Source organism: Cetorhinus maximus, chromosome 3, assembly GCF_964194155.1.
Source record: "Cetorhinus maximus chromosome 3, sCetMax3.hap1.1, whole genome shotgun sequence".
NCBI classification, from domain to species: Eukaryota; Metazoa; Chordata; class Chondrichthyes; order Lamniformes; family Cetorhinidae; genus Cetorhinus; species Cetorhinus maximus.
The window spans coordinates 56779067-56806936 of record NC_135881.1 but is presented as its reverse complement, the minus strand read 5'-3'; the positions used below and the strand labels follow the sequence as shown (position 1 = coordinate 56806936).

At 44.4% G+C, this 27870-nt stretch overlaps 1 protein-coding gene across 1 annotated transcript in view; it reads right to left on the bottom strand.

Annotated features, from left to right (window-relative positions):
* Window positions 1–27870, bottom strand: part of cubn (cubilin (intrinsic factor-cobalamin receptor)) — a 481327-nt gene that overhangs the window by 436649 nt on the left and 16808 nt on the right. Inside the window, exons 8-10 of the mRNA XM_078535601.1 lie at window positions 26510–26579; window positions 26033–26115; window positions 19085–19180 (exon numbers count right to left, since the gene is read on the bottom strand). Of these exons, the coding sequence (XP_078391727.1) occupies window positions 19085–19180; window positions 26033–26115; window positions 26510–26579 (249 nt within the window). The remainder of the gene's footprint in view (window positions 1–19084; window positions 19181–26032; window positions 26116–26509; window positions 26580–27870) is intronic.

Here is a 27870-nt window from a genome sequence, read left to right as displayed (position 1 = left end):
AATATTTAAAAATGAAATATGATATTAATGGGGAAGAAACAAACTGGAGTCAAGAAATAATTCCCTGGCCTATCTCTGCTCTCGAGCATGAGCACACACCAACAATATGAAGACACTGCCCAACTAGAACCTCTCGAACTATTCCTCAACCCAGATCACAATAACAAATTTAAAATGTTGTTTTAAAAACAGACCCACCCAGCCACAGCTGAAAAATTGTTTTTGTTGAAGAAAACATTCCAAACTCAGTGAACTGCTTCATAATTGATTTAAATCATCATCGCTGCTTTTCTTTCATTAATAGATTTTGAGCAATTGTATTCCATTCAAGATCACTGCCGAAACTCTAAACTTCATTACATGATACCCACAGACCAATTTCACAGTGGCTACCAGCTATGGAGCTCAAAACAGCCATTTGAATTCAGGTGTAAAAAGACAAGATTGAAGAATAGTCCAACGCAATATCACATCCACACAATGAACAAACAATTAAACTTTGAACCCTGATAATGTAAGTTATTCTACTCTAACCTATCATTTTTTGTATTTTATATTTTACTTCAATTGGATAAGGATGAATCTGGCCCAGATAAACTGCAATCCAAAATTAGCACACAAAACTGTAACTGAACAATGGGCTGCCTTTAAAGAAGAGATACTTCCGGTACAGTCAAGGTATATTACCACGAGGGGAAAAGGTAGGGCAAACAAATTCAGAACTCTCTGGATGATGAATTAAGATGAAGCAGAAAAAGTGTGCTTATGACAGATGTCATGTGGATAATACAATTCAGAACCAGGCCAAATGTAAAAGATTCGGAGGTAAATTGTAAAAGCAAGTAAGAAAAGCAAAGAGAGAGTATGACAAGAGGCTGGCAGCTGACATAAAAGGGAATCCAAATGTTTTCATAGTCATATAAATAACAAAAGGGTGGTAAGAGAAGGAGTGAGGCCAATTAGGGACCAGTAAGGGGGTTTACGCTTGAAGGCAATGGCTGAGGTATTAAAGGAACTTTGCATCTGCCTTCAGCAAGGAAGAAAATGTTGCCCAGGTCATGGTGAAAGAGGAGGTTGTTCAAATACCTGAAGGGTTTAAAATTGATAAGGAGGAGATATTGAATAGTGTGTTGAGATTTGACCTGGAAGCAGTACTGTTAGGAAAATTTGTAATTAAAATGCTTGTGGAATCTGTGTTTTTTTAAGAATGTTTGAAAAGGACTTTTAAAAGTTTGATCAACTGTAAAAGGATCAGTTGTAATTTTCTTCGATAATAAGAAATACTGGTCCATATGACCAGATAACCCATGAACTGGAAGTAATACCAACTGGAAGTTAAAGAAAGAAGTTAAGAAGGAAGCCTTGTGGCTGGCCAGACACAAAGGAGAGCTACAAGCTGAGGAGATGGAGGGTGAAGGCGATCAGTGCACAGATGCACAGACAAAGAAAAAGCAGACAATGAAAGAGGATCACAGAGAATTCTTCTAAGGGGAAGAAGCAAACCACCCTAATGAAGAGTTCAGTTTTCTGCTTGGCAAAAAAGGAAACAGGGGCTCTTGGAGCTATTGCATCGGCTAGCTAAAAAGGTCTAACAACTGGAAAGCTGTGTGAATAATTCAGAGGTGCTAAAGAGCTGGGTGTTTTCCCAGAAGTGGCCAAAGCATGAACCAAGGTTTTATTGGTTGGTCAGTTAAAAAGGAACTCTGGAAAGCTGCACCATCACTGTCTGTGATCCGAGGGAGGGAGGGTTTGTGCCTTGCTATGAAACTCAAAGGTGAAAGCTATTGTCAAATAGGACCCCTGACCTACCCTGCATAAATTAAGACCAACATATTGTGTAGTTACGGAGTGCCACATTTATGCAGGGAATGAGCCGAATGCTTGTGGTTTAAAGAAGTAGATTTGTATCAACCTTTACCATTTTATTTGAAGTATCATTTGCCTATTAATTCATGTGTAATTTGCATTGGTTCTGATTCTTGTTTGAATAATAGCTACAAAAAGGGGAATCTTCAGAACTGGCGTATTGTTGAAAAAGAAACATTTTGTCAAAACTACTTGTCATGCACTCATCAGGACAATGGCTGGAATAGCAATATCAAGGGAAGCATCAACTTTATACTGTATGAGAAGAGAGTGCTAATTGGTTGGCAAGTGGACTCTGACTGGTAAACGTGTTTCCATGGAGAATGCACTATTTAATGGTGACTGACAGTTAACTACCAAGCACTGCTTGAAATTTAAACCAGGCAGCTTGACTCTGATTGGTCAAGGAATTGCCCTGAGGAATGAACCAGTGAATGGCCATCACTTATTTTATCTATCTGAAACACTGTGTACATATTTTTTCTGTCTGCAAAGAACAGGGCCCTGTGTATTAACATATGTAGCTTCCAGTACACGCAAATGCGCCACACTGCAAGCCTGGCTAACAAGCTTAAATCGATTGTCAGCGTAATTTTTAGCACAATGTTGATTATTTAGCAAATGTTGTCCAACTGTGGAATCACATTTAATGTTGGACACTGTGTTTTGAGTTTTGCAAGCACGGGCTGGTTGAATACGGCCTGTACCTTACCCATTGTGAACAGCGGATGGGGCATGTTGTTTGATATGATCCGTCAGTCTTTGAAACATACAGCCTACATACCTAGCATCACACTGGCACTGAAATTCATATATCACATTACTCATTTGTGAGATAGGCAGTGTGTCTTTTTGGTTTGACGGCAACATCCTGTTAGCGGTGAATACCACTCGTGTTGCTACTGCATAGTAGCAGCGTGAAACAGCTAGCTTCACCTGTTGCTCAAATTTTTGAGATACTTTGCCCTTCCAGGGTAATCTGAGGTAGACTGGTGCCATTAAAACTGAACTCAACTGCCAAGTTCATAAGCTCAATGAATACTGATTCACGCAATGGTGGCGGGTCTAGATTACTATGATATTATGCTGCAGCGCAAATATCTATGGCTTCCTTAACTGGAACATTGGTGAATAGGTTAGCAATATCAAATGTGCATATGGACAGAGCATTGCTGTCAATATGTAAGTTAAATAGGCTTGTTAAACAGGCAACTGCCTTAGTGGCAGTTAACTGTCAATCACCTGAAAGCCCTTGGCTGAATGAGTGCCTGAATAGGTGTTGATTACTGTGGCAAGAAGCTAAGCTAGAGAGTGACTCATCACAGCTCCATATAAGAAAAGGGCTTTTAAAGCACACAGTCCGTAAGAGGTGTGCGCAGTCGGTGAGGGTGACTTCGGCCTGAGTGAGACAGAGACTGAGTGAGTATATTTGAGAATTTGGTTCAAAGTAGAAATTTGGTGCATAAGGGGAAAAGAGGTGCTTTAGGTAAGTTTACTGCAAGAAGTAAAGTGTGTTGAGTAGGGACTTTGGTGAAGGGTAGGGAGGAGGTGTTTTTTTTTTCTTCTACTCCTTTTCAGCCTCCAGTATTTAATTTCCACTTTGGTGCAGCAGAAAGAGCAGGTAAACCAATAACTGGTATTATTAGTTTTATCAGTATTATAAGTACTGTACTGTTTTATTAGAATCATAAAGTTTACTGGCAGTGCCAAAACCTATTGGGAGGTGTAGGCATTATTAATTATAATTGATTAGTTAGTAATTATTAACTAATTAACAGATAGTGGAGGGGGCAGGGCAGGTGATGTGCTGCGATTTCAGGATATGGGAGCTTCTGGATACTGGTGTAATCCAGGGCAAACACATCTGCAGTAAGTGTTTGCAGCTGCAGGAACTTCGGCTCAGAGCTATTGAGTTGGAAGCCGAGCTGCAGACACTGCGGCATATCAGGGAGGGGGAAAGTTATCTGGATGCTTCATTCCAGGAGGCGGTCACACCCCTGAGGATAAAGTCTTCTGATTTTTTTCAGTGGTGAGGGACAGGAAGGTGTGACTGAAAGTGAGGCAGGTAAGGGGACCCAGAGGGCAGGAGTGCAGGAGCCTCGGCCCTTGCAATTGTCCAACAGGTTTGAGGTTTCTCCAGCTTGTTTGGATGAGAGTGGGGGCTGCAGGGTGGGTAAGCTAACTGGCTATTGCACTGTGGTACAGGAAGCCATTCAAGTGGGGGGAGTTACAAGAAATGTACTGATAGTGGGGGACAGCATAGTCAGAGGGATTGACACTGTTCTCTGCAGCAAATAGCGTGAGTCCAGAAAGATGTGTTGTCTGCCTGGTGCCAGGCTTGGGGACATCTACTTGGGGCTGGAGAGGAAGGGATAGAGAATACAAATCTAACAGTAAATCAACAGATGAGACTAGAGGTTATAAAAATAATAAAACTAAAGGCTCTGTACATGAATGCACAAAGCATTCAAAACAAAACAGATGAACTGAGGGCGCACATAGAAATAAATAAGGATGATTTGATAGCCATTACAGAGACATGGCTGCAGGACATGAATATTAAAGGGTATAGGACATTTAGGAAGGTCAGGAAGCATGGAAAAGGTGGAGGGATGGTTCTGTTAGTTAATGATGGTATTAGCTTAGAGAGGGGTGACCTAAGTTCAGGAAACCAGGATGTGAAAACGGTTTGGGTAGAGATGAGAAATGGTAAGGGCCAGAAGTCACTTGTGGGAGTCATGTACAGGCCCCCTAATAGTAACCACATGGTGGGATGGAGCATAAAGGAAAAAATAATGGGAGCTTGTCATAAAGGCATGATGAAAATCATGGGAGATTTTAATCTACATTTAAGCTGGAAAAGTCAGATGGGCAAAGGTAGCCTGGATGAGGAGTTCATAGAATTTTTCCAGGATAGTTTCTTAGAACAGCATGTTCTGGAGCCAACCAGAGAGATAGCTATACTAAACCTGGTATTGTACAATGAGATGGAATTAATTAATGATCTCAAAGTGAAGGCACCCCTAGGTAGCAGTGACCATAATATGGTTGAATGTTGCATCCAGTTTGAGGGAGAGACGAGTCTATGTTTTTAAACTAAATTAAGGGCAATTATGAGAGCGTGAAAGCAGAGCTGGTTAAAGTAAATTGGTAAATTAGGTTAAGGGATAGGTCAATAGAGATGCAGTGGCAAACATTTAAGGGGATATTTTAGAATACACAGGATAGATGCATCCAACGAGTAAGAAAACATCCAAGGGACAGACACACTGGAACATTTAAAGATAGTGTCAACCTTAAAGAAAAAGTATATAATTGTGCAAAGATAGGTGGAAGGCCAGAAAATTGGATAGAATATAAGGAACAGCAAAGAATGATTAAAAGATTAATAAGGACGGAAAATTAGAGTACGAGAGAAAACTAGCCAGATTTATAAAAACAGGTAGTAAAAATTTCTATAAATATTTTTTTTTAAAAGAGTTAGCAAAGTGAGCATTGGGCCTATAGAAAGTGAGTCTGGAGAATTGATAATGGAAAATAAGAAAATGGCAGATGAATTGAACAGGTTACCCTGAAAGGGCAAGTTATCTCAAAAAGTTGAGCAACAGGTGAAGCTACCTGTTTCACGCCGCTAATGTGCAGTGCTAAATATTACTCTGACAACCAATTTAAGATTGTCAGTCGAGTTTGCAGAGTGATACATTTGCATGTACTGGAAGCTACATATATTAATACACAGGGCCCTGTTTTTTTCAGACAGAAAGAACTTTGCACACATTTGTGCCTGTTTCAGCTAAACAAAGTGATAGCCATTTGCTGGTTCATTCCTCAGGGAAATGCTTTGACCAATCAGAATCAAGCTGCCTGGTTTAAATTTCAAGCAATGCTTGGCAGTTAACTGTCAGCCACCATTAACTGGTGCATTCTCCATGGCAACACCTCTAACAATCAGTCCACTTGCCAACCAATCAGCACTCTCTTCTCATACAGTATAAAGTTGATGCTTCCCCTGCCATTGGTATTCTTGCGATTGTCCTGATCAATGCAAGATGAAAAGCTACGACAAAATGTCTCTGTTTTCAGCAATACTCAAGTGGAATCTTGTTGGCAATTTCTTCATGTTGGGGGGTTTGGGGTGGTGGAGGGGGGAGTCATTCAGTAAATTTGGTTGTTTTGGTTTGTAGTTTCACTATGGGGATCGGAACAGATAGGCTATCTATACTTAGAGTTGATAAGGCACCAGGACCAGATGAGATGCATCCGAGGAGACTGAAGGATGTGGGAATGGAAATTGCAGAGGCACTGGCTATATTTTTCCAATCTTCATTAGATTCAGGTTAGTGCCAGAGGCCTGGAGAATTGCATATTTTACACCTTAAAAAAGGTACAAAGATAACCCCTGCAACTACAGGTCAGTCAGTTTAACCTCAAGTGATGGGGAAACTTTTAGAAACAATGGGCAGAATCTTCCGGTCCCACCAGCATCAGGAAGTTTGGCAGGTGAGGGAGCTTAATTTGACGTGAAGCCAAAAATCAGTTTTCCAACGGCAGGATGAACTTCAGCAATTAAGTCCTCAGGACTTCAAAGGTGGGTCAAGCTTCCTGACGAACAATATCCATACATTAAAATGTCATGCATGCTCATTAAAAGGCCAGCTCACCAGAATTAAGTTCCCCCTCCAAATTAAGTTCCCCACCAGAGAGAAATTAGAATGTCCACATTTACAATTGCATATAAGGGGTGTGCGCCTGGAGAGGTAAACCTCCTCTGTGATTAATGGTAAGTTGCCGTTGCATTGTCTTCTTTGGGGACCATTTGTAAATGGCAGCCCTTGCTTAAAACAGGGTGGTGGCAGTGCAAGTTGTGTGGAGAATGACCTACAGAGGGAGGGAGGAAGGAAGGCAGGCAGACAGACTTAGCGGGAAATGATGAAGCAGTGGGCAGGCAAAGGTATGAGGGATAGTGTAGGCTGTCCGGGGAGGGTTTTTTTTTTAAAAATTCATTCACGGGATGTGGGCTTCCCTGGGTGGGCCAGCATTTATTGCCCATCCCTAATTGCCCTTGAGAAGGAGGTGGTGATCTGCCTTCTTGAACCGCTGCAGTCCATGTTGTGTAGGTACACCCACAGTGCTGTTAGAAAGGGAGTTCCAGGATTTTGACCCAGCAACAGTGAAGGAACGGCGATATATTTCCAAGTCAGGATGGTGAGTGACTTGGAGGGGAACTTCCAGGTGGTGATGTTCCCATCTACCAGCTGCCCTTGTCCTTCTAGTTGGTAGTGGCCATGGGTTTGGAAGGTGCTGTCGAAAGAGCCATGGTGAATTCCTGCAGTGCATCTTGTAGATGGTACACACTGCTGCTACTGTGCGTTGACGGTGAAGGGAGTGAATGTTTGTGGATGTGATGCCAATCAAGTGGGCTGCTTTGTCCTGGATGGTGTCGAGCTTCTTGAGTGTTGTGGGAGCTGCACTCATCCAGGCAAGTGGGGCATATTCCATCACACTCCTGACTTGTGCCTTGTAGATTGTGGACAGGCTTTGGGGAGCCAGGAGGTGAGTTACTTGTCGCACGATTCCTAGCCTCTGACCTGCTCTTGTAGCCGCAGTATTTATATGGCTAGTCCAGTTCAGTTTATGGCCAATGGTAGCCCCCAAGATGTTAATAGTGGGGGATTCAGTGATGATAATGCATTGAACATCAAGGGGCGATGGTTGGAAACGGTCATTGTCTGACACTTGTGTGGCGTGAATGTTTCTTGCCACTTGTCAGCCCAAGTTTGGATATTATCCAGGTCTTGCTGCATTTGGACATGGATGGCTTCAGTATCTGAGGAGTCCTGAATGTGCTGAAGATTGTGCAATCATCAGCAAATATCCCCATTTCTGACCTTATGATGGAAGGAAGGTCATTAATGAAGCAGTTGAAGGTGGTTGGACTGAGGACACTACCTTGAGGAACTCCTGCAATAATGTCCTAGAGCTGAGATGACTGACCTCAAACAACCACAGCCATCTTCCTTTGTGCTATGTATGACTCAAGCCAGCAGAGAGTGTAGGCTGTCTAGGGAGGGATAGTGCAGGCTGACCGGGGAGGGATAGTGTAGGCTGTCTGCGTGCCCTTTAAATATGGTGCACGGGCCTTCAGTCCCATGAAGTAATGGCATGGATGACGACTTCCTGTTCGCCCCCTTTTATGAGATTTGCCATGCACCTCACAGATGCATATGTAATGAGCTGAACAGCGCAAGATCACACTTGGCCAACCATCCTGCCCCAACAGTGAAATGCTATTGAAGTGTAGATGGACTTCAAAAAGGCATTTGATAAAATGCGGCACAACAGGTTTGCGAGCAAAGTTAAAGCTCATGGAATAAAAGGGACATGGATACAAAATTGGCTGAGTGATAGGAAACAAAGTAGTGGTAACGATTGTTTTTTAGACTAGAGGGAGGTTTATAATGGATTTCCCCATGAATCGACATTAGGACCCCTGCTCTTCCTGATATATACAAGTGAACTAAGACCCAGGGCACAATTTCAAAATTAGAAATTTGGAAGTACCCCTGTATTGTGATCTATAAGGAGCATAGCGTAGAACTTCAAAAGGATATAGGCAGATTGGTGGAGTTGGCAGACAAGTGGCAGATGTAATTTAATGCAGAGAAGTGTGAAGTGATTCATTTTGGTCGGAAGAATGCAGAGAGACAACATAAAATAAAGGGTACAATTCTAAAAGGGACTGAAGAAGCAGTGGGACCTGGGTGTACATGTGCACAAATCAGTTAAGGTGACAGGACAGCTTGAGAGTGTGGTTAATAAAGCATACAGCATTCTGGGCTATATCAATTGGTGCATAGAGGACAAAAGCAAGGAAATTACGTTAAACCTGTATAAAACACTGGTTCGACCTTTACTGGAGTATTGTGTCCAGGTCTGGGCACCACAATTTAGGAAGGATGTGAAGGCATTACAGAGAGTGCAGGGAAGATTAATAATAGTTCTAGGGATGAGGAACATCAGTTATGTAGAAAGACTGGAGAAGTTGGGATGTTCTCCTTGAAGAAGAGAAGTTGGGAGGAAATTGATAGAGGTATTCAAAATCATGAGGGTTCTGGATAGAAGAGACAGGGAGAATCTGTTCTCATTGGTGGAAGGATCGAGAAACAGAGGGCACAGATTTAAGGTAATTGGCAAAAGAAGCAATGGTAATATGAGGGATGAGGATCTGGAATGCACTGCCTGAGAGTGTGGTGAAGGCAGAGGCAATTGAAGCTTTTAAAAGGGAGTTGGATCGTTATCTGAAAAGGAAAACTTGCAGGGCTATGGAGAAAAGATAGGGGAGTGACACTGGGTGAATTGTTCCTTCAGACACAATGGGCTAAATGGCCTCCATCTGTGCTGCAAGCTTGCTATGATTCTATGGGCAGAATTTTGCCATCGGTGAGCAGGGGGTGGGGCCCGCTCGCCGACATGTAAAATGATGTGGGATGACGTCGGGCGGAACCCCCGGCGTCATCCCGCCCCATTTAAATTTTCAGGAAGGCGGGCCCGCAGCAAAATCAGCTGCAGGCCCACCGACCTGTCAATGGCCAATTGAGGCCTTTGATAGGATCATTTAAACAATTAAAGGACCTGCCTGTCCAACCTTAAGGTTGGCAGGCAGGCCAGGAGCCCCGGCGGGCAATAGAAAAAACATGAAACCTCATCACCGGCGGGATGAGGTTTCATGTAGGGATTTTAAAAGATTAATAAACTTATAATGTAAATTATAAACATGTCCCATCTCATGTAACATTGTCATATGAGGGGGACGTGTTAAGGAAGTTTTTTTTCTTCTAATTTTCATATTTTTAAAAGTATAAGCGATCTCCCTGAGGCAGCACTTAGCCTCAGGGAGATGTGTGCTCTTTCGTAAAAGATTCAAAAACTACACAACAACAAGAATAAAAAGAAAGATTTGCATTTATATAGTATCTTTCATGACTTTGTGATATCCAAAAGTGCTTTACAGCCACTGACCTGCTTTCTGAGGTGCAGTCACTGTCGAAAAATAGACCTCTCTACATTAACGTCCTCCAATCATATAGCTCTTGAAGAAGTCACAAAACCCTTATAATTGATTTGGAGAGTACTGCTCATCAATCTTTTAGACAAGAGATGCAGTTTAGAGGGTGGACAATCTTTGACTATTCTCAACAGAACATGCTCGTCCCCTGCCTGTCCACGTGGATTTCAAGACCCTGACACTGGAAAGCCAGTCCTGAGGCCGCACTTGTTGGCAGTAGGACAGGCTCGGCTATTTTACTGCAGGCAACGTCCTCATTGGCTGCCCATAGGCCCAATCAGTTCTGACAAGCCTCAGCAATGCTACCAGGAGAGGAGGATGCAGCTGAGGTAGGAAGGAGACCTTAAAACACAGGTGCACTCAGAGTGGTACCTTAAATAAGAAATAAGAAACTCAGGGGGCCAAGGGTTGGAGGAGAAGCCCCTCTGGGTAGGTTGTTGGGGCCATGGGGGCAGTATTCCATCTGTTGATCCCTCTTTGAGCCATGGAGCCTCTGGCTCCAATGACCTGCTGGACTGCTGTAGGCAGGAAGCGTCCCTTATGCTGGCCCTCCTCACACATTGTGGGAAGGGTCACTTTGCCATCGACAAAATCCCAGCAGCCCTGTAAAATGGCCCTTAATTGGTGCTGGGACTGGGAAAATGTCTTGGTGGTGAAACTGCATCAGGAAGCCATGCTGAGGTGGCTCCCTACTATTTTCCATACTGAGGTGCCTCCCAGCCTGTATCTCAGGGAAATAGATGCTTTTAAATGACTGGGCAACTTTATTGTCTGACGACAATGACCTTCCTGTGCTGGACTTGCTTCAGTATCATCGTTATAGCATTAGAGCCTGGCTTTGTATTTTGTTTGCAAGTTATATTTTGTTTCCACCACCAATCTTATCAACATTTGAGGTGATTCTGCCTGTTTAATAATCGGGGATGCGATAGATATTAGCAAACTGACAACATCCTTTGTTCTTATGCTTGGCCGTAGTCAAATAAAAAGGGGAAAAAAGATTAGTCAGTAACAAATGTTTAATTCTTTAACAATTGGATTTTAATCTGAAAACAAAAGAGTGCTGGAAAAACTTAGCAGGTCTAGCAGCATCAGTGGAGAAATGTTCCAAAGATGATTCATATTGGATTCAAAATGTTAACTCTGTTTCTCTCTCCACATGGTGATAGAAGGAAATCATGAATTGATATTTTAACCTCCTATGCTCTCAAGCAAACCCATAAGAGATTCTCTGTTTTTATATAATTTAAAAACAGGGGGCCATATTTTTTGGGACTACATCAGCATTGACGGCACAGGATTACTGATAGTAATTCTTTGATATTAAAGTGGCTTCTCAGAATTGCAGAGCAATGTATACTGGAAAAGTGTTGGTATTGGCAGAGATTCGTTAAGTAACATAGTAGTGTTAAGAATGAAGACCTTAACTGTGGACATTAGCAGACATCAAGGGGGGAGTTTTAACCTGCCAGGATAGGTGGGTGTCAGTGTATGCAGGAGCAAAATTTGCCAGGGTGTCAGGAAGCTGGCAGGAAACCTTTGCATTTAACTCCAGCATGCTTGCTAGCTCATCTATTAGATTACACCTTGTTGACACATTTGTGTAATTAATAAGACTTAAATGATCAAATTGTACTGTACATATGCTTAGTGGTGCAAAGTCTTAATTTGTATGCATTATTGGGATGATTTGTGAATGTTGCTAAGGAGGTCTTATGGTTGGCATCTCTTTAAATGCCAAATACTGTAATGTAGCTTTAAAAAGGAACACGTGGGTCCTTTGGGAATGAACTGAAGTTATAGCTAGGGCATACTTCCATATTTGGGCTCTAGCAAGTCTAGCTTAGCAGTAAAGAGATGCCAAAGCTACAATGCTGATTGGCCAGGAAGGTGGCTTGAGGCCTAGAATGTTCTGAGAACCTCCAGTTAGAAATTAGATTGTTAGCTTGTTAGAGGTTAAATTGGTGTGGGGACTCTAGAAGCACACTTCCCTTGCCTCAAGAGTTGCAAATATTGGGTTAGATGTCATTAGTTATGTTGATCCAGGTTCACATACTTGGGCTACATGTTGCAAAGCTAACTGCAATAAGGGTATAAAAATAGGGGTACATCACTGAGGCCTTTGCACTGCCAAGGGTTAGTATTTGTTAGGGGGCAGTTGTCAGGAAGGCAAGTTAGGAGTAGAGCACTTACTAGGAATTTAGCATTCGCATAGGAAATTGCCAGTTGATGACATATTTTATGAGCTGAGGGTTTGCTGTAGTACCCAGTATTTGGCTTAGTTAGTGACTAAAGTAACTGTCACAGGGCTGAGGATTGCCATCCAGTATTAGAAATCAGTGGATCCAGTTTAGACAGGATTACCAGAGATAAACAGAAAATATATGAGGGCATCCTGGCTAAGTTTGCAGATGATACAAAGATAGGTGGAGGGACAGATAGTATTGAGGAGGCGGGGAGGCTGCAGAAGGATTTGGACAGGTTAGGAGAATGGGCAAAGAAGTGGCAGATGGAATACAACGTGGGGAAGTGTGAGGTCATGCACTTTGGTAAGAAGAATAGAGGCATAGACTATTTTCTAAATAGGGAGAGAATTCAGAAATCTGGAGTGCAAAGGGACTTGGGAGTCCTAGTCCAGGATTCTCTTAAGGTTAACTTGCAGGTTGACGCGGTAGTTAGGAAGGCAAATGCAATGTTGGCATTTATTTCGAGAGGACTAGAATATAAAAGCAGGGATGTGCTACTGAGGCTTTATAAGGCTCTGGTCAGACCACATTTAGAATATTGTGAGCAATTTTGGGCCCCATATCTCAGGAAGGGTGTGCTGGCCCTGGAGAGGGTCCAGAGGAGGTTCACGAGAATAATCCCAGGAATGAAAGGCTTAACATATGAGGAACATTTGAGGACTCTGGGTCTATACTCTAAGGAGTTTAGAAGGATGAGGGGGGATCTGATTGAAACTTACAGAATACTGAAAGCCTGGATAGAGTGGACGTGGGGAAGATGTTTCCATTAGTAGGAGAGACTAGGACCCAAGGGCACAGCCTCAGAGTAAAGGGAAGACCTTTTAGAACAAAGATGAGGAGAAATTTCTTTAGCCAGAGAGTGGTGAATCTATGGAATTCATTGCCACAGAAGGCTGTGGAGGCCAGGTCATTGAGTGTATTTAAGACCGAGATAGATAGGTTCTTGATTGATAAGGGGATCAAAGGTTTCGGCGAGAAGGCGGGAGAATGGGGTTGAGAAACTTATCAGCCATGATTGAATGGCGGAGCAGACTCGATGGGCCGAATGGCCTAATTTCTGCTCCTATGTCTTATGGTCTTATATAGGCTCTGAACTTCCTTGGAGTGGCAATCAGCGATGGATGAAGTGCCCAATTTCTTACCTTAACTTTTTTTCATTCCTATCTCACCCGAACGTACAACTCAGGCTGGGTGACATCCAGGCAGTGCAGCGTGTGCCCGGGGCCCAGTGTCAAAGTGCAGGAGAGTTGAAGTGATGGAGGACAGGCCTACTTTTTTTACGGCACTAGCTGCCATAAACCAGGTAAGTTTAAAGGTCCTTAACAGACCATGGAGAACGTAAGTGTCTAAGGTAAGTGGATAGGATTTGGGGGATGGGGGGTAATTGAAGTTGGGGGAATTGGAGGTTGGGTGGGATCAGAGATCAGGCAGGGCTCAGAGTTGCGGGACTGTCAGGGGTCTGGGGGGGATGTTGGGCTGGGCTGCTGGTGGGTTGGCGGGGGGGGGGTCGTACTTCAGAGGGGTGGGTCAGGCCTTGGACGGATCAAGGCCTCAGTGGGCAGGAAGGCTTGGTGTCTGGGGGGGTGGTGGTGAGAGTCGGGATGGCCCTGGGGTGAGAGGAGTCCTGTACGGGTTGGGGGTAGTCCAGCAGGTGTGGGAATCAGTGTGTGAGGAGTGTTCCGGGGTGGGGGTGGGGTCAGGGATGTGAGGAGAGTCCAAGGGAGTCTCGGCCTGTCCAATAGTTATCCAGAAGTTTGAAGTGGTTCTAATCCTTCTAACTTTTCTGGATAACTATTGGCGTAACCCAGTTGGAACCATCCGAAGTTTGTGAATTAAATCACATTTTTGATGGTTCCCAGTGCAGGGCAATAGCCCAGGGGAAATTTGCACTCCTGGGCAATTGCCGTGCCAGCCTTACCAAGGGACACCCGAAGGGTATTTCACAGCTCATCTTTGGATTACCCTCCCCAATTCGACACTGCGGAGCTCGGTAGTTGCGGCCCATAACCACTTAGCTGCTGAGGAATTGTTCAGTCAGCTTAAGTCTAGCTTGGGAGGGTCAGAAGTAAAATTCAGTCCTAGTCATTTTGGGAAAGCCAGTCTTTGTTAGAAAGCTGTTTCCACACTCAGCTTTGAAGTATGTAGTTTCAGCGGTTCAGGTGGACTGGAAGCCATGGGTTGGAAAAGAAAGGAGACCTCCTTCCAGGGTTGGAAAAGAAAGGAGACCTCCTTCCAAGTATCACAGCTACAATATCCTTACAGTGCAGAAGGAGGCCATTTGGCCCATCGAGTCCACACTGGCTCTCTGAAAGACCATTCAACTTAGTCCCACTCCTCTGCCTTATCCCCGTAACCTTGCACATTCACTCTTTTCAAGTAACAATCCAATTCCATTTTGAATACCTTGATCGAACCTACCTCCACCATCCTTTCAGGAAGTTTGTTCCAGACTCCAACTACCCTCTGGATGAAAACATTTTTCCTCACATCACACTTGCTCCTTTTGCCAATTATTTTGAATCTGTGCCCTCTAGTTCATGATGCTCTCGAGTGGGGACAGTTTCTCACTATTTACCCTGTCCATACCCCTCAGGATCTTAACTATCTCTATCCAGTCTTCTCTCAGCCTTCTTTTCTCCAAGGAACACAGTCACAACCTCTCCAATCTATCCTCATAGCAGCAGTTCTTTATCCCTGGAATCATTCCTGTGAATCTCCTCTGCTCTCTCCCCAGTGCCTTCACATCCTTCCTCAAGTATGGCACCCAGAACTGGATGCAGTACTCCAGATGAGGCCTTATTAGTGTCTTATACAAGTTCAACATCACCTCCTTACTCTTGTACTCAATGTCCCTATTAATAAAGCCTAAGATACTATATGCTTTATTAACTGCTCTCTCAACATGCGCTGCCATCTTCAATGACTTATGTACATATACACTGGGGTCCCTCTGTTCCTGCACCTCCATTAGAGGCTCTCCCTCTATTTTATACTGTCTCACCATATCATTCCTGGCAAAATGAATCACCTCACACTTCTCTGCATTGAACTTCATCTGCCACTTTTCTGCCCAATCCACCAACATGTCTAAGTTCTTTTGAAGTTCTCGCAGCTTACAACACTCCCAAGCTTCGTATCATCTGCAAATTTTGAAATTGTCCCCTGCACACCAAGATCTAGATCATTAATATATATCAGGAAAAGCAAGGGCCCCAATACAGACCCCTGGGGAACTCTACTACAAATCTTCCTCCAGCCAGAAACATATCCATTGACCATTACTCTCTGCTTCCTATTTTTCAGCCAATTTTGTATCCACATTGCAAGTGTTCCTTTTATTCCATGAGCAATAACTTTTCTCAAGTCTATTACATGGCACTATATCAAGTGCCTTTTGTAAGTCCACATATACCACATCAACAGCATTACCCTCATCAACCTTTTCTGATACCTCTTCAAAAAACTCCAGCAAGTTAGTTAAACACGATTTCCCCTTTAGAAATCCATGCTGGCTCTTCCTTATCAACCCATATTTTTCCATGTGACTACTAATTCTATCTCAAATAATTGTTTCTAGAATCTTGCCCACCACTGAAGTTAAACTAACTGGTCTGTAATTGCTGGGATTATCCTTACAACCCTTTTTGAACAAGAGCGTAATGTTTGCAATTCTCCAGTCCTCCGGTGCCACCCGAGTCTAGGAAGGCTGAAAAATTACGGTCAGTGCTCCTGCGATTTCTACTCTCACTTCCTTCAATATCTTTGGATGTATTTCATCCGGTCCCAGGGCCTTGTCAATTTTAAGTACCGACAGTCTATTCAACGCTTCCTCCTTATCAATTTTGAACCCTTCTAGTGGCAGAGTTTCCTTATCTCAAAAAATTCAATTAAGTTAGTAAGACATGACTATCCCTTAACAAAACCATGCTGACTATCCCTGATCAACCCGTGACTTGCTCAGTGATAATTTATCCTGGCTCTCAGAATTGATTCTAATAATTTGTCCACTCCTGACGTCAGACTGATGGGCCTATAAATATTTGGCCTATCCATTGCACCCTTTTTAAACAATGATACAATGTTCACAGACCTCCAATCCTCTGGTACGTCTACGTTTGTTACGGCAGTAAGTGCTCTCAAAAAATAATTGTGGCCAAAGAGAAGTGTGATGATCAAATGATATGCATTCCACCAGAGATGCCAGCGAGCTCTTCATGGTCAGATACCTTCAAAAGTGTGCCTAAATTGTGGAGGTAATCATCGACTCACAATGCCAAGTCCAGCTCTAGGGCAAATGTGTAACTCATGATTAAATTAGTATAACTTTCCAAATTGTGCATGTCAAAGAGAATTTCATTGGTCGACACACTCTTCCTGAGAATGAGGTACAGCATGTGTATACCATCACAGAAGGAAAGCACCAGATAATTTTAAGGAATGCTCAGTCAAGATTGCGGGAATTTCAGTGTTGCTTCTCATCAATGTTGGTACGGAAGTATCTATACTGAGCAACAAACTTTACCATCATTATTTTTACAACTTTTTCTCACTCTTGCGATAGGCACTCTTCAAGCTTACGATGACTCAATTATTCCAGTTTTGGGAATGATTAGAATCCCAGTGCACTACAGCAACTTCATCCTAGGTATTTCCATATTGTACATAGCCAAAGGCAGAAGCCTCATGGGGATAACCTGTTTGATAAGTTTGGCTTTAAACTTGGATACTCCACCAGAGCATACATTAACATGATTGATGGCACTGGCTACGTTCTAAGCTATCCTTCCTTTTTCACTGGATTGAAGGAGATTAAGGACTACTGCAATGCTCCTCACATCAACATGTCAATTCTGCTAGTTTTGTAAAATTTACAATGATTGCCATTTGCAATCTGTGCCGAAGTGCCACAGGAACTGAAATGACTTGAAGCAGATAGTATAAGTGAGCGAATCGACTCTTCCCAGTCATTGCAATCACTTATGCATCACATCTGTTGGCAGAAACTGAATGAAAATACTCTACTGGAGAGAAGGAAGCACTATCCTTCATCTATCCTTGTAAACATTGGCACATGTGTCTCTATGATAGAAAATTCACTCTTTGCACCGATCACCAAGCACTGACTGCATTGTTCATGACGTCAGGATCTGGTCATTGACCCCTACGCATCTACAGATTGTAGGTTCACGCAACTGAGTAGCTGTCAAGCTTAGCCATACTACTATCACAGACATGTTAGTGACTGCAAAGCGACATGCAACATTGACGACTATGTGATCTCAGTGATTTCATTTGCGACCGTGAATTTTGTTAGGTGACAGGAATTGAAGGCAGAATTGGCAATAGATAGCGTACTACAGAAATTAAGCCTGAACCTAAAAACTGAGAGGCCTTGCGAAAGAGTGGAAGAATGAGTCATCGTACTAGGGAACGCAATGAACTTATATTGCTTGATGGCACCTGTATTGCATGAGGAACTCGAGTGATTATCTCAAAAGTGCTACAACATGTATTGTTTCTTGCCTATGAAAGTCATCCTGGTGTTTTAAGATGAAACAACGATCCCGTGAAGCAGTCTGGTGGCCAGCAATAGACAGTCATATAGTAGAGTTCATTAGAAACTGCATTGCTTGTACAATCAGTGAAAAATCTGTTAAAAGGTGTCCCACACCTCTACAAAGCTACGGTAAGAAATCCAAGTAGATATTTTTGGAGAAGTGCAAGCACTCCCTTGGAATGAACATTTTTGCTTCTTCATGAACTACATAGCAAATAGCCAGAAATCACTACAACAAATTCCATAACCACCACTTTGGACATTGACATTCTAGACATGTTGTTTCCAAAATGAGACAAGAAAATTAATGAGGAGGTTGTAGTTAGTGGGTTAGTTCTGGATTACAGCTTGTGAGAAAGGAATCCAATATGCTTTTGAATAGAGGTCAAGTTGCTCAGCAAAGGTTCACAAACGTGTTGTAGATTAAAAAATAATCATTTAATAATAAATATTGAATTTTTTGGTAGAAGAAGCTAGAGGATGCTGCTATACTGTTGTGGTGAGTTAGTGGTTAAACAATCAAAGCTGGCTTTATTATTTTATATACCAAGATACAGGTAATGTTTAAATGTCTAGAAACTTGATGACATTCAGTTTTTACTGCAATAAAGAATGGTAGATCTCAATAAGTTGCAGAACTCAGCAGATACAATACTGTTTAGAATTCACTGCTTTAAATGCCACCAATAAACTTACACAAAATACATTTCATATCCAAATGACTCAACTTAATTGCAGTTATATAACTATTATTGCACCCAATTGAATGCAATAATGCGCATCACTCTCCACTCAACACTCTCTCCTGGCTTTCTGTCCTCACAAACATCACTCCACCACACAATCGCCAACGAACAAAAACCATCAAGCTGGTTAAACCATCCGTGCTGCCCCTCATTTACCACTCCATGATGACCCACCTACTGCCCACTCAGTGTCCCATATGGAGCACCCTTATTGAGCAAGGTCTAGCAGCAAACATACTCTGGATCAAGGAAATGGAAAACATGGGAAGTCACTAACAAGTTCCTTGTGACAAACCCCATTGTCAAATGACAGGCTTTGAACTACCATGGTGAGACAGGTTCAGGACAGGCCAGGACCCCAGTGCAGCAAACCCCCACTGCTGGGGCCTCAGAACAAACTTCTTATGCACTTGTGGAAAGACAAACAATGCTGCACATTACTGAGGACGGTCCCCTCTACGGTCGAAATGCAAGAGTAATCACAAACTCAGCAAATGAGGAGGCTATCAAGCTGGCTTTGGAGATTTGCATTCACTAAATAAATAAATTATGCATTATAGATATTGAAGATATAGATTCTTTAATAGCTCAATCAGTATTGTACCTGGTTTGAATGTACATGATGCCAACTGATGGCATCCGCCATTGTTTATAGAGCATACATCAATCTGTGTGCACTTCTTCCCGTCACCCTGGTAACCTGTAATACAACAACCCAGTGCATTACAAAAAATCTTATTTAAGAATAAATATCTGTTATGTACCAAAAAATTGCATTTCTGCAAATATAAAATACCATGAGTAAGATTAGTTGTATGATGTCATGGGGCAGAAATTACAATGAGTTTCACACTTGTTTGGGGTCCAAAACAGACACTCTAATAGAGTGGCATGATGTTCTGCAGGAGAGGTATGCACAGTGCCATATTGGTCTGGGTGCTTAATAGATCCACAGCAGCTGCCTGCAACAAGGGCAGGCATCATTTAAATGTGATAATAAGGGTCCTGCTCCTGAATTGTGGTCCTTTTGTTAAATTGGTGTTCATGCAATGCTACTTCCTTAACTGGTGAGAATGATCAGTAAGCAGTTTTCATGACGGGTATTTAAAGGGATTGTTACCTCCATCAAGGTACATCTAGTTAGTTACTTAGACTGCTAAGGTGCTTTGAGGCCAGGTTTTTGGCTGTTTCAATATGCGTTTCTCTGTTTAACCCTTGTTTTGATTGAGGTTATGTCAGGTAGGGCCTGTTACACAGGATTTGTTTGCTCTCAATTATAGAATATAGTAATGCTTCCCAACTTACCATTAACCTCCCAAATCAGAAATGCAAGCAGCAGCTAGGAAGGCAGCATAAATCTACACAGATCGAAAGAGGAGAGTGAAGGAGGCAAAGCACAAGAGAATTTGCAGCCTGTGGATAGTCAGTGACAAAATATCATAACTGAACTTCACAGAAGGGCAGTGAATAAATTGGTTCATTTCAACAGGGAGACTTACCTGAGCCATCTGCTGCAACAAGAATTGGGGTCCTATACCAAGGCATGAAATGCAATTGGAACTTCTCATTAATCTACTCTGATTGCAAAAGAAGAAAGAACATGCACAGGATTATAAAGCCCTAACATTCATTCACAACTCTATGGCCTGAATTCTACCCTCGGGGTGCACCCAAAGTTGGTGTGGCTGGAAGCGGATGTAAAGCCTGCTCCCAGCCGAGATCGCGCTGTGAACACGATCTTACCCTGGGTGGCCAATTAAGGCCTGTCCAGCATGAAACGTAACTGCCAGTTGTTTCTTCCGTGCATGGGGGTGGGAATGCGTCAGGCACTAGGTCCAATGGGGATCCGGCGGGGTATTCAAAATCAGAAGAGGCAGGTCCCTGAAGGCTGTCAGGAGTTGTGGAGGAGGCTGAAGGAGCTGTTTGGAAGCTATCCAAGAGGTGTCCTGGTGTGCAAGTCATGGCCTCAGCACCTGGTGGTCATGGAAGGTGGGAGGGCAAGTTGGGTGGGCACTCTGCCCCCCCCCCCTGTTTATCAGATGAGTGCCTTGGAGTGCCGGTCGAGGAGGTCAGTGTCAGGAGGCATACCTTAATGCCCAGGGACGGCAAGAGAAGGCTGCCCCCCCTGCCCAAGAAAGCCTGGACAGGGGTTGCTGCTCAGGTTAGTGGGCTCAACATGGTGCGCCATATGTGGCTTCAGTGCTGCAAAAGATTTAATGATCTTCTGCGATCAGCAAAGGAAGTGCAGAGGTGGCATGGAACCTGTGTGGAGAACATTAGTCAGGTGCCCATTGCTCGGAACGCTCAGGGAGCTAAGAGTGTGTAAGCCAACTAGCACTGAAGCCCACCATGCCAAGTCTGGAATGTCAGCACAACTGGCCTCAGTGCATTTCAGGTGAGATGTGCCACAGTGACATGGCCTGCCTAATGCCTGGATGGGTGGGAACCAGGAAAGGACCTTCAGGGAGGCAGACCAATACTGAGGCTTTCTATTTTTCCATGTCAGGTGAAGAGCAGTCATAACGCTGCAGAACAGGTGGAGGAGTGCCAAATCTGTGCATCCTCACGAAGCACGAGAGCGATGCACTACAGCTGGAATGCCACCAGCCAGCTCGTTCCTCCGGCTGTGGTGAGGTAGAGGTCTTGGATGAAAGTAAGAGTGCAGGTGACACGTGTGTGCACTGGGTACTGGAAAATAACAGGCTCCTCTCTCGGAAACTGAACTGTCGATGCCAGAGAGCCCATTGAAGCTCCAATGCAGATGGCACCATGCAGTAGGTCTCCACTGTCTCCTCAGACGCCTATCATGCATAGTGACTTTGATGATTGAATATACTGAGCTTTTGCCTTCCTCCCGCAGATGCGCCATCCGCAGGAGCAGCCGGTGACCCTGAGGACCCCCCATTGAGCTCCGAGGAAGGCATCCCACCTGCTCCAGAGTCACACCATCCCTCTGAACCAGACACCAGCACAGACACTCACATGTCAGTGGGCATTAGGTATTCAGCTCCACAGGTAATACACAGTGGTGAGGGCACATCACACTCGCATGAGGAGCTGGCAGAGGCAGAGAGGTCCCAGGGAACCAATATTGGAGCACAACTGGAGATCAGGACCATGCTGCGTCTGAGACAGATGACGAGCCTCTGGAGTCGTCCATCAGGCGGCAGATGCTGGATGTCCACAGGATGCGTAGGGAGATCTGCCAGAGATCCATGAGGGTCTGCGTGCCACGATCTCCGTCATGGAGGAGTCCATGCGGAGCATGAGTTCTGCATTGACCCTTAACACAGAGCGCACAGCCTCCTCCATGGAGAGGGTAGCAACTCTTATGGAGAGGCAGCTTCAGGAGCAGACTCAGGGGTTCCTGGGGTTGCACTCAGACCTGCAATCCCTCACACAAGCAGTGACCTCAGGAGGTCACAGTTAGTGTGAGAGATGGTTGAGGCACCTAGTCTAGGTGCCCGTCTATCAATGGTGAGCAGGGAGGTACAAATGCACCTCACGCTTGCAGACGAGCTGCCTGTCGTCTCTATGAGCTTCCTTCAGGGTGCTCTGGACGAGGGCACCAGCTCCTCCACCCCTCTGCCAGTGTCCACTGCATCTGATGATGCCGCGACGACTAAGGAATGCCCGGCCATGGGGCTGGACACACCCCCCCAGATGGCACCTGCTCAGGCTCCAGCGGCCAGAGGACGCCCGCCAAGGTCATCAGGGCCACCAGGACAGCAGAGTCAGCAGGCTGCCTCCAAAGCTGCTTTCAGCAAGGGGGAAGGTGGGGCACCAAGACGCAGCACCCACAGACGTGAGTTGAAGGCACCTTGAGCACAACAGGGGCGTGTCATGGGTGACATTATTTGCGTTAATTATTTTGATATTTGTGTTAGGGATGGACATCTTGTTTGTTCTTTGTTTGTTCATGTGAAGTAACATAAACATTTATTTGACTTAAATGGGTTGAGTTGGCTGGATGGTTTGAATAGGTGCCAGATGCAGCACAGGCTTGTGAACGTATGGCGTTGTGTCTGGTGTACTGGGTTGAGTTCTCATTTATTGATTGTTAGTAACGAAGACAGTGCTATTGGCTTGATGAGGAATCGATGCCTTGGATTCCCAGCTGAAGGTTCACTGGATCAAAACATCCCTGATGTCCCTGCCTCCAGGAAGGTTCCTATTCTCTGCCTGGAGGTCCTCACCCTGCGTCTCCCCAGGCTCTTCCTCTGAGCCGTCACTTGAGTTATCTTCCCTGGCCTATGGAGCTGCCTCACTTTCCTCAGACTCCAGTGGGTCCCCCCTGGACAGAGCTAGCTTGTGCAGGGCTCAGCATGTGACAACTATGAGAGAGACGCTCAGGAGGATACTGCAATGCTCCCCGTGATTGGTCCAGGCATCTGAAGCGCATCTTCAACAGCCCAATGGTCCTCTCCAGCAATGCCTTTGTGGAGGCATGACACCTGTTGTATCTCTCCTCAGCCTCAGTTCTTGGATGATGGAGTAGGGTCTTCAGCCTCCTCTTCAAGGGATAGTCCTTGTCACCCAGGAGCCATCCATCCACTCATGCAGGAGCCATGAACAGTCTTGGTACCTGTGAGTGCCACAGGATGTAAGTATTCTGTGATCTCCCAGGGTAATGGCACAAACTTGGAGCATCTGTGTCCTGTGGTCACAGACCATTTAAGCATTCATTGAGTGGAGCCCTTTTCTGTTTACGAAAGTTCCCGTCTCACCTGCTGGTGCCTTGATGGCCACATGAATGCAATCTCTTACACCCTGGATGCAGGGGAACTGAGCCATCACAGAGAAGCCTCATGCTTTCTCTGCCTGGCTCGCCTCATCTGTCCAGAAGTGGATGTATGTGCGGACGTGTCTAAAGGTATCATCAGTCATGAGTTTGACACAACTGTATGCAGCTGATTGAGAAACACCGCACAGATCCCCCACTGAGCCCTGAAAAGAACCAGAGGCATAGAAGTTGAGGGCCAATGTGATCAAAGCCACCGGTATGGGGTGTTTGCCCACACAGTTGGAGGTGATTTCCGTACCTATTGTGGGACATTTTGCTGTCAGTGTCCCTGGAGAGGTGGAGCCTCCTGGGGCACTGGAACTCGGACATTTGGAGGTGGTTGGAGTGCTGGCTGAACACTCTAGCCACTGGATAGTGGTGTCTTTGGCATGGCCTCCTGCCTTGGCCACCCTGCTGGCCCTGCACCAATGGAGCCCTTGCCTCTCCTCATAAAGGTCAGTCCCTGAGATGCTGCCTGCACCCAGCTGGCTTCCTCTCCCTCCTGCCCCTTTCTTCCTCTTCAGAGGAGGTTCCACCAGCAGAATACACTGTCCCCATTAGATGGGATGCAGAGGAGCAGTGCCTTGAAAATGAAGGAGCACTGTGCTGCAATCCTCAGGGTAACCTTCTAGGGAAGATGAGGACCTGACATACTGAAAGGAAGGCTTGACAATCGAATGAGATGCAAAGAAACTCTGGGACAACTCTGTACTCGCACAGCAAAGAACTGGCAATGACAGAGAAAGTGCTGCTGCTCTGGGAGCCTTTTATCCCACCCGTGGATGAGGAAGTGATTAAAACTTGAATTCCGTTCACCCGTTTTGCCCGTGCAATGAGCTAAAAATCACACAGGCAATGGTAAAATCTTAGTCAATAGGCTTTTTAATGGCCTTAATTGACTCTTTAATTGCTGGCAGCCACAGGTCCGACTCCCAGGCCTGCCCGCCGACCTCAATATTGCACACGTGTGCGATGACATCGGGATGCACGCCCAATGTCATTTCTTGCAATTTTATGTGCATTTGGGTTGGGCACGCGTCTGACCTCGGAACCCAAAATTCAGGCCCGGGTATCGGAGAATCCCTAAAACCTGAGAATAGAACAAAACCCTGCATTTATATAGCACTGTTAACTTGGAAAAGACATCCCAATGTGTTCTGGAGATGGGGACTACCACCAGCTTGAGACCACTAGAAACCTGCAAGATTTTTAATCCTAAAAAAAGAAAAACAGGTGTATTTTAACTTTCAACATACCAACTGCACATCAATTCCCGAATGGTTACCTCAGTCATTCATTCTTGTTTAATCCCAACCCCACCGACAGAGGCATTCTACCCTCCTCTGGAGTCAATTCATGGAGACCATGTATCCTATCCAACTCTCCACTTTGTAGAGATTCTCTCTGTTTCTTAAACTCTCTGACTTCAAACTATAAGCCTCTCCTCCAACCCAACTATCATTCTTTTCCCTTGAAACCCAGTTCAATATTATATTCTTATTCTTTTCTTGCCCTTCCAGATGAAGCTGCCACTCTCCTTACCGCTTGGTTAAAGCTAGAACTGTTAGCCACATAGATAATGGTCACACTATTTCAGCATCAATGTCTTGGGCTGACTGTCACCTTCTCAAGGCAACAAGAGCAGTAATAAATATAACCTTGCCAATGTTGTTAACATACCATGAACATTTTTTTTAAAAAGTCTTTCTTCACTCCTTCAATTAATCCAACTTTCTTTCCTCCTCAGTTGTTGGTAGGATCGTTTTCAAACTCTGCCCAGGTTAATGTTGCCACACTTTCCCTCATTCCCGTAGTTAATTCTGACATTCTTTCATCCCCTCAGTTAAGGGTAGCACTCCTCCACCTCCATTTAACGATGGCACCTTTCCCCTCCCTCAAATCATGATGTCATTCTTCCCTTTCCTTTAATGATGACATTCCCTCTCTCCCAAACTCCAAATCCCTCTGACTTTACACTTTTGCTTTTCACTCTTTTCAATCTCCTTTCCTCCCCACTCACAGTGCCCCTCCCTCAATACTGCTCCAACCTGATAGTGACTGTCACTGAGATATTTCTGATGCTACACATTGCAGATTGGAACTCCTGTTCTTGCAGGAATTTATACCTACACTATGCAGGGGCTACAGTCACTTGGCAGCAAGAGTAGAATTGAGGGGGAAAAGACCTGCTCCATCCTGATTTTTATGGCACACGGATCAGGGCCCCAAAACATTGAATGCAAGTGTGGAATACTGGTATGTATGGTTAAACCTACATGGGAAATATAAAGAAACACAGATAACAAGGATAAATATTGAAACTACATCAAAAGATTATTTGGACTGAGTATATTGGAACAGGTTCAACAAAATGTTGCTGCTTTTGAAAGCCTGCTATTTGTTTGCAAGTTGTGTACATTGGTGTTGCTTCATGCAGGCTCTTGATGTTTGTTTAAAAATTCCCAATACTTCAAAAACACTGTCATCAATCTAACAAAATTTAACATTGCAAGTGTGATGGATTTCCAATGAGAAAACAGAACTGGTTAAGAAAAAAGTCAGAAAAAAATAACACTTTTGTACTTTTACAATTATAGCACTCTTCAGGAACATAATAACAATTGCTAACGATGTTAATATCATGATAAAACAGGAAGCTTAAATTAATTTCAGGAATTTGAAACAATTTCTTAACCATACAAACAAGTGCCCCTTCACTGCTACGTTGACTTGATCTAATCTTACAATGAGCTTGAGAGGGCCACATACCTGGTGGACATAAATCAAAATGGTAAGATCGCATCGTATTAATACACCGAACTTTTGCAGCCTGAGAGCATACTCCATTTTTATTTTTTATTCATTCACGGGGTTTAGGCTTCGCTGGCTAGGCCAGTGCTGTTAGGAAGGGAGTTCCAGGATTTTGACCCAGTGACAGTGAAGGAACGGTGATATATTTCCGAGTCAGGATGGTGAGTGACTTGGAGGGGGACTTCCAGGTGGTGGTGTTCCCATGTCTCTGCTGCTCTTGCCCTTCTAGATGGTAGTGGTCATGGGTTTGAAAGGTGTTGTTGAAGGAGCCTTGGTGAGTTCCTGCAGTGCAACTTGCAGATGGTACACACTTCTGCTACTGTGCGTCAGCGGTGGAGGGAGTGAATGCTTGTGGATGTGGTGCCAATCAAGCAGGCTGCTTTGTCCTGGATTGTGTCAAGCTTCTTGAATGTTGTTGGAGCTGCACTCATCCAGGTCCCGCACTCATTAATATCTTGGTGGCTGTGTCCATTTCCTTCCCAACCGGAGGACATTTTAGCAAAACCTAACCATCCAGCCAAAAAGGATATTTTTTAAACTTCCAAACTAATGCAAAAGAAATTGATTCAGTAAGCTCCAAACTCCATTTCCCCTACAAATCTGACCAATTAGGTGAGGTGAGTGTGAGTGCCCTTGATATCAAGGCAGCATTTGACTAAGTGTGGCATCAAGGACCCCTAGCAAAACTTGAGTCAATGGGAATCAGGCGGAAAACTCTCCATTGGCTGGAGTCATACCTTGAACAAAGGAAGATGGTTATGTTTGTTGGAGGTCAATCATCTCAGTTCCAGGACATCACTGCAGGGTAGTGTCCTTTGCCCAATCATCTTCAGCTGCTTCATTAGTTCCATCATAAGATCAGAAGTGGGAATGTTCACTGATGATTGCACAATGTTCAGCACCACTCACAACTCCTCAGATACTGAAGCAGTCCATGTACAGATGCAGCAAGGCCTGGACAATTTCTAGGCTAAGACTGATAAGGGACAAGTGACATTCGTACCACACAAGTGCCAGGCAATGACCATCTCCAATAAGACAGAAGGTAATCATCTACCCTTGACATTTGATGTCAATTCCATCACTGAAACCCCCACTATCAACATTGTGGATGTTAACATTGACCAGAAACTGAACTGGGCCAGCCATATAAATACTCTGGATACAAGAGCAGCTCAGAGGCTGGGAACTCTGCAGAAAGTAACTCAGCTCCTGGCTTCCCAAAGCCTGTCCACCATCTACAAGGCACAAGTCAGGAGTGTGATGGAATACTCTCAACTTGTCTGGATGAGTGCAGCTCCCACAACAGTCAAGAAGCTCAACACCATCCAGGACAAAAAAACCTGTTTGATTGGCACCCCGCCCACCATCTTAAACATTCACTCACTCCACCACCAATGCACAGTCGCAACAGTGTGTACCAACTACAAGATGCACAGCAGCAACTTGCCAAGGCTCCTTAGCAGCGCCTTCCAAACCTGTGACCTCTACCACCTAGGAGGACAAGTGCAGCAGATGCATGGAAACACAACCACTTGCAAGTTTTCCCCCAAGCCACACAACATCCTAACTTGGAACTATATCACCATTGCTTCACTGTCACTTGGTCAAAATCCTGTAACTCCCTTCCTGTGGGTGTACCTGCACCACATGGACTGCAGTGGTTCAAGAAGGTGGCTCACCACCACCTTCTAAAGGGCAATTAGCGATGCGCAATGAATGCTGGCCCAGCCAGTGATGCCCACATCCTGTGAACGAATAAAAAGGCATATAAGAGACATTGGCCTGGATTTTGC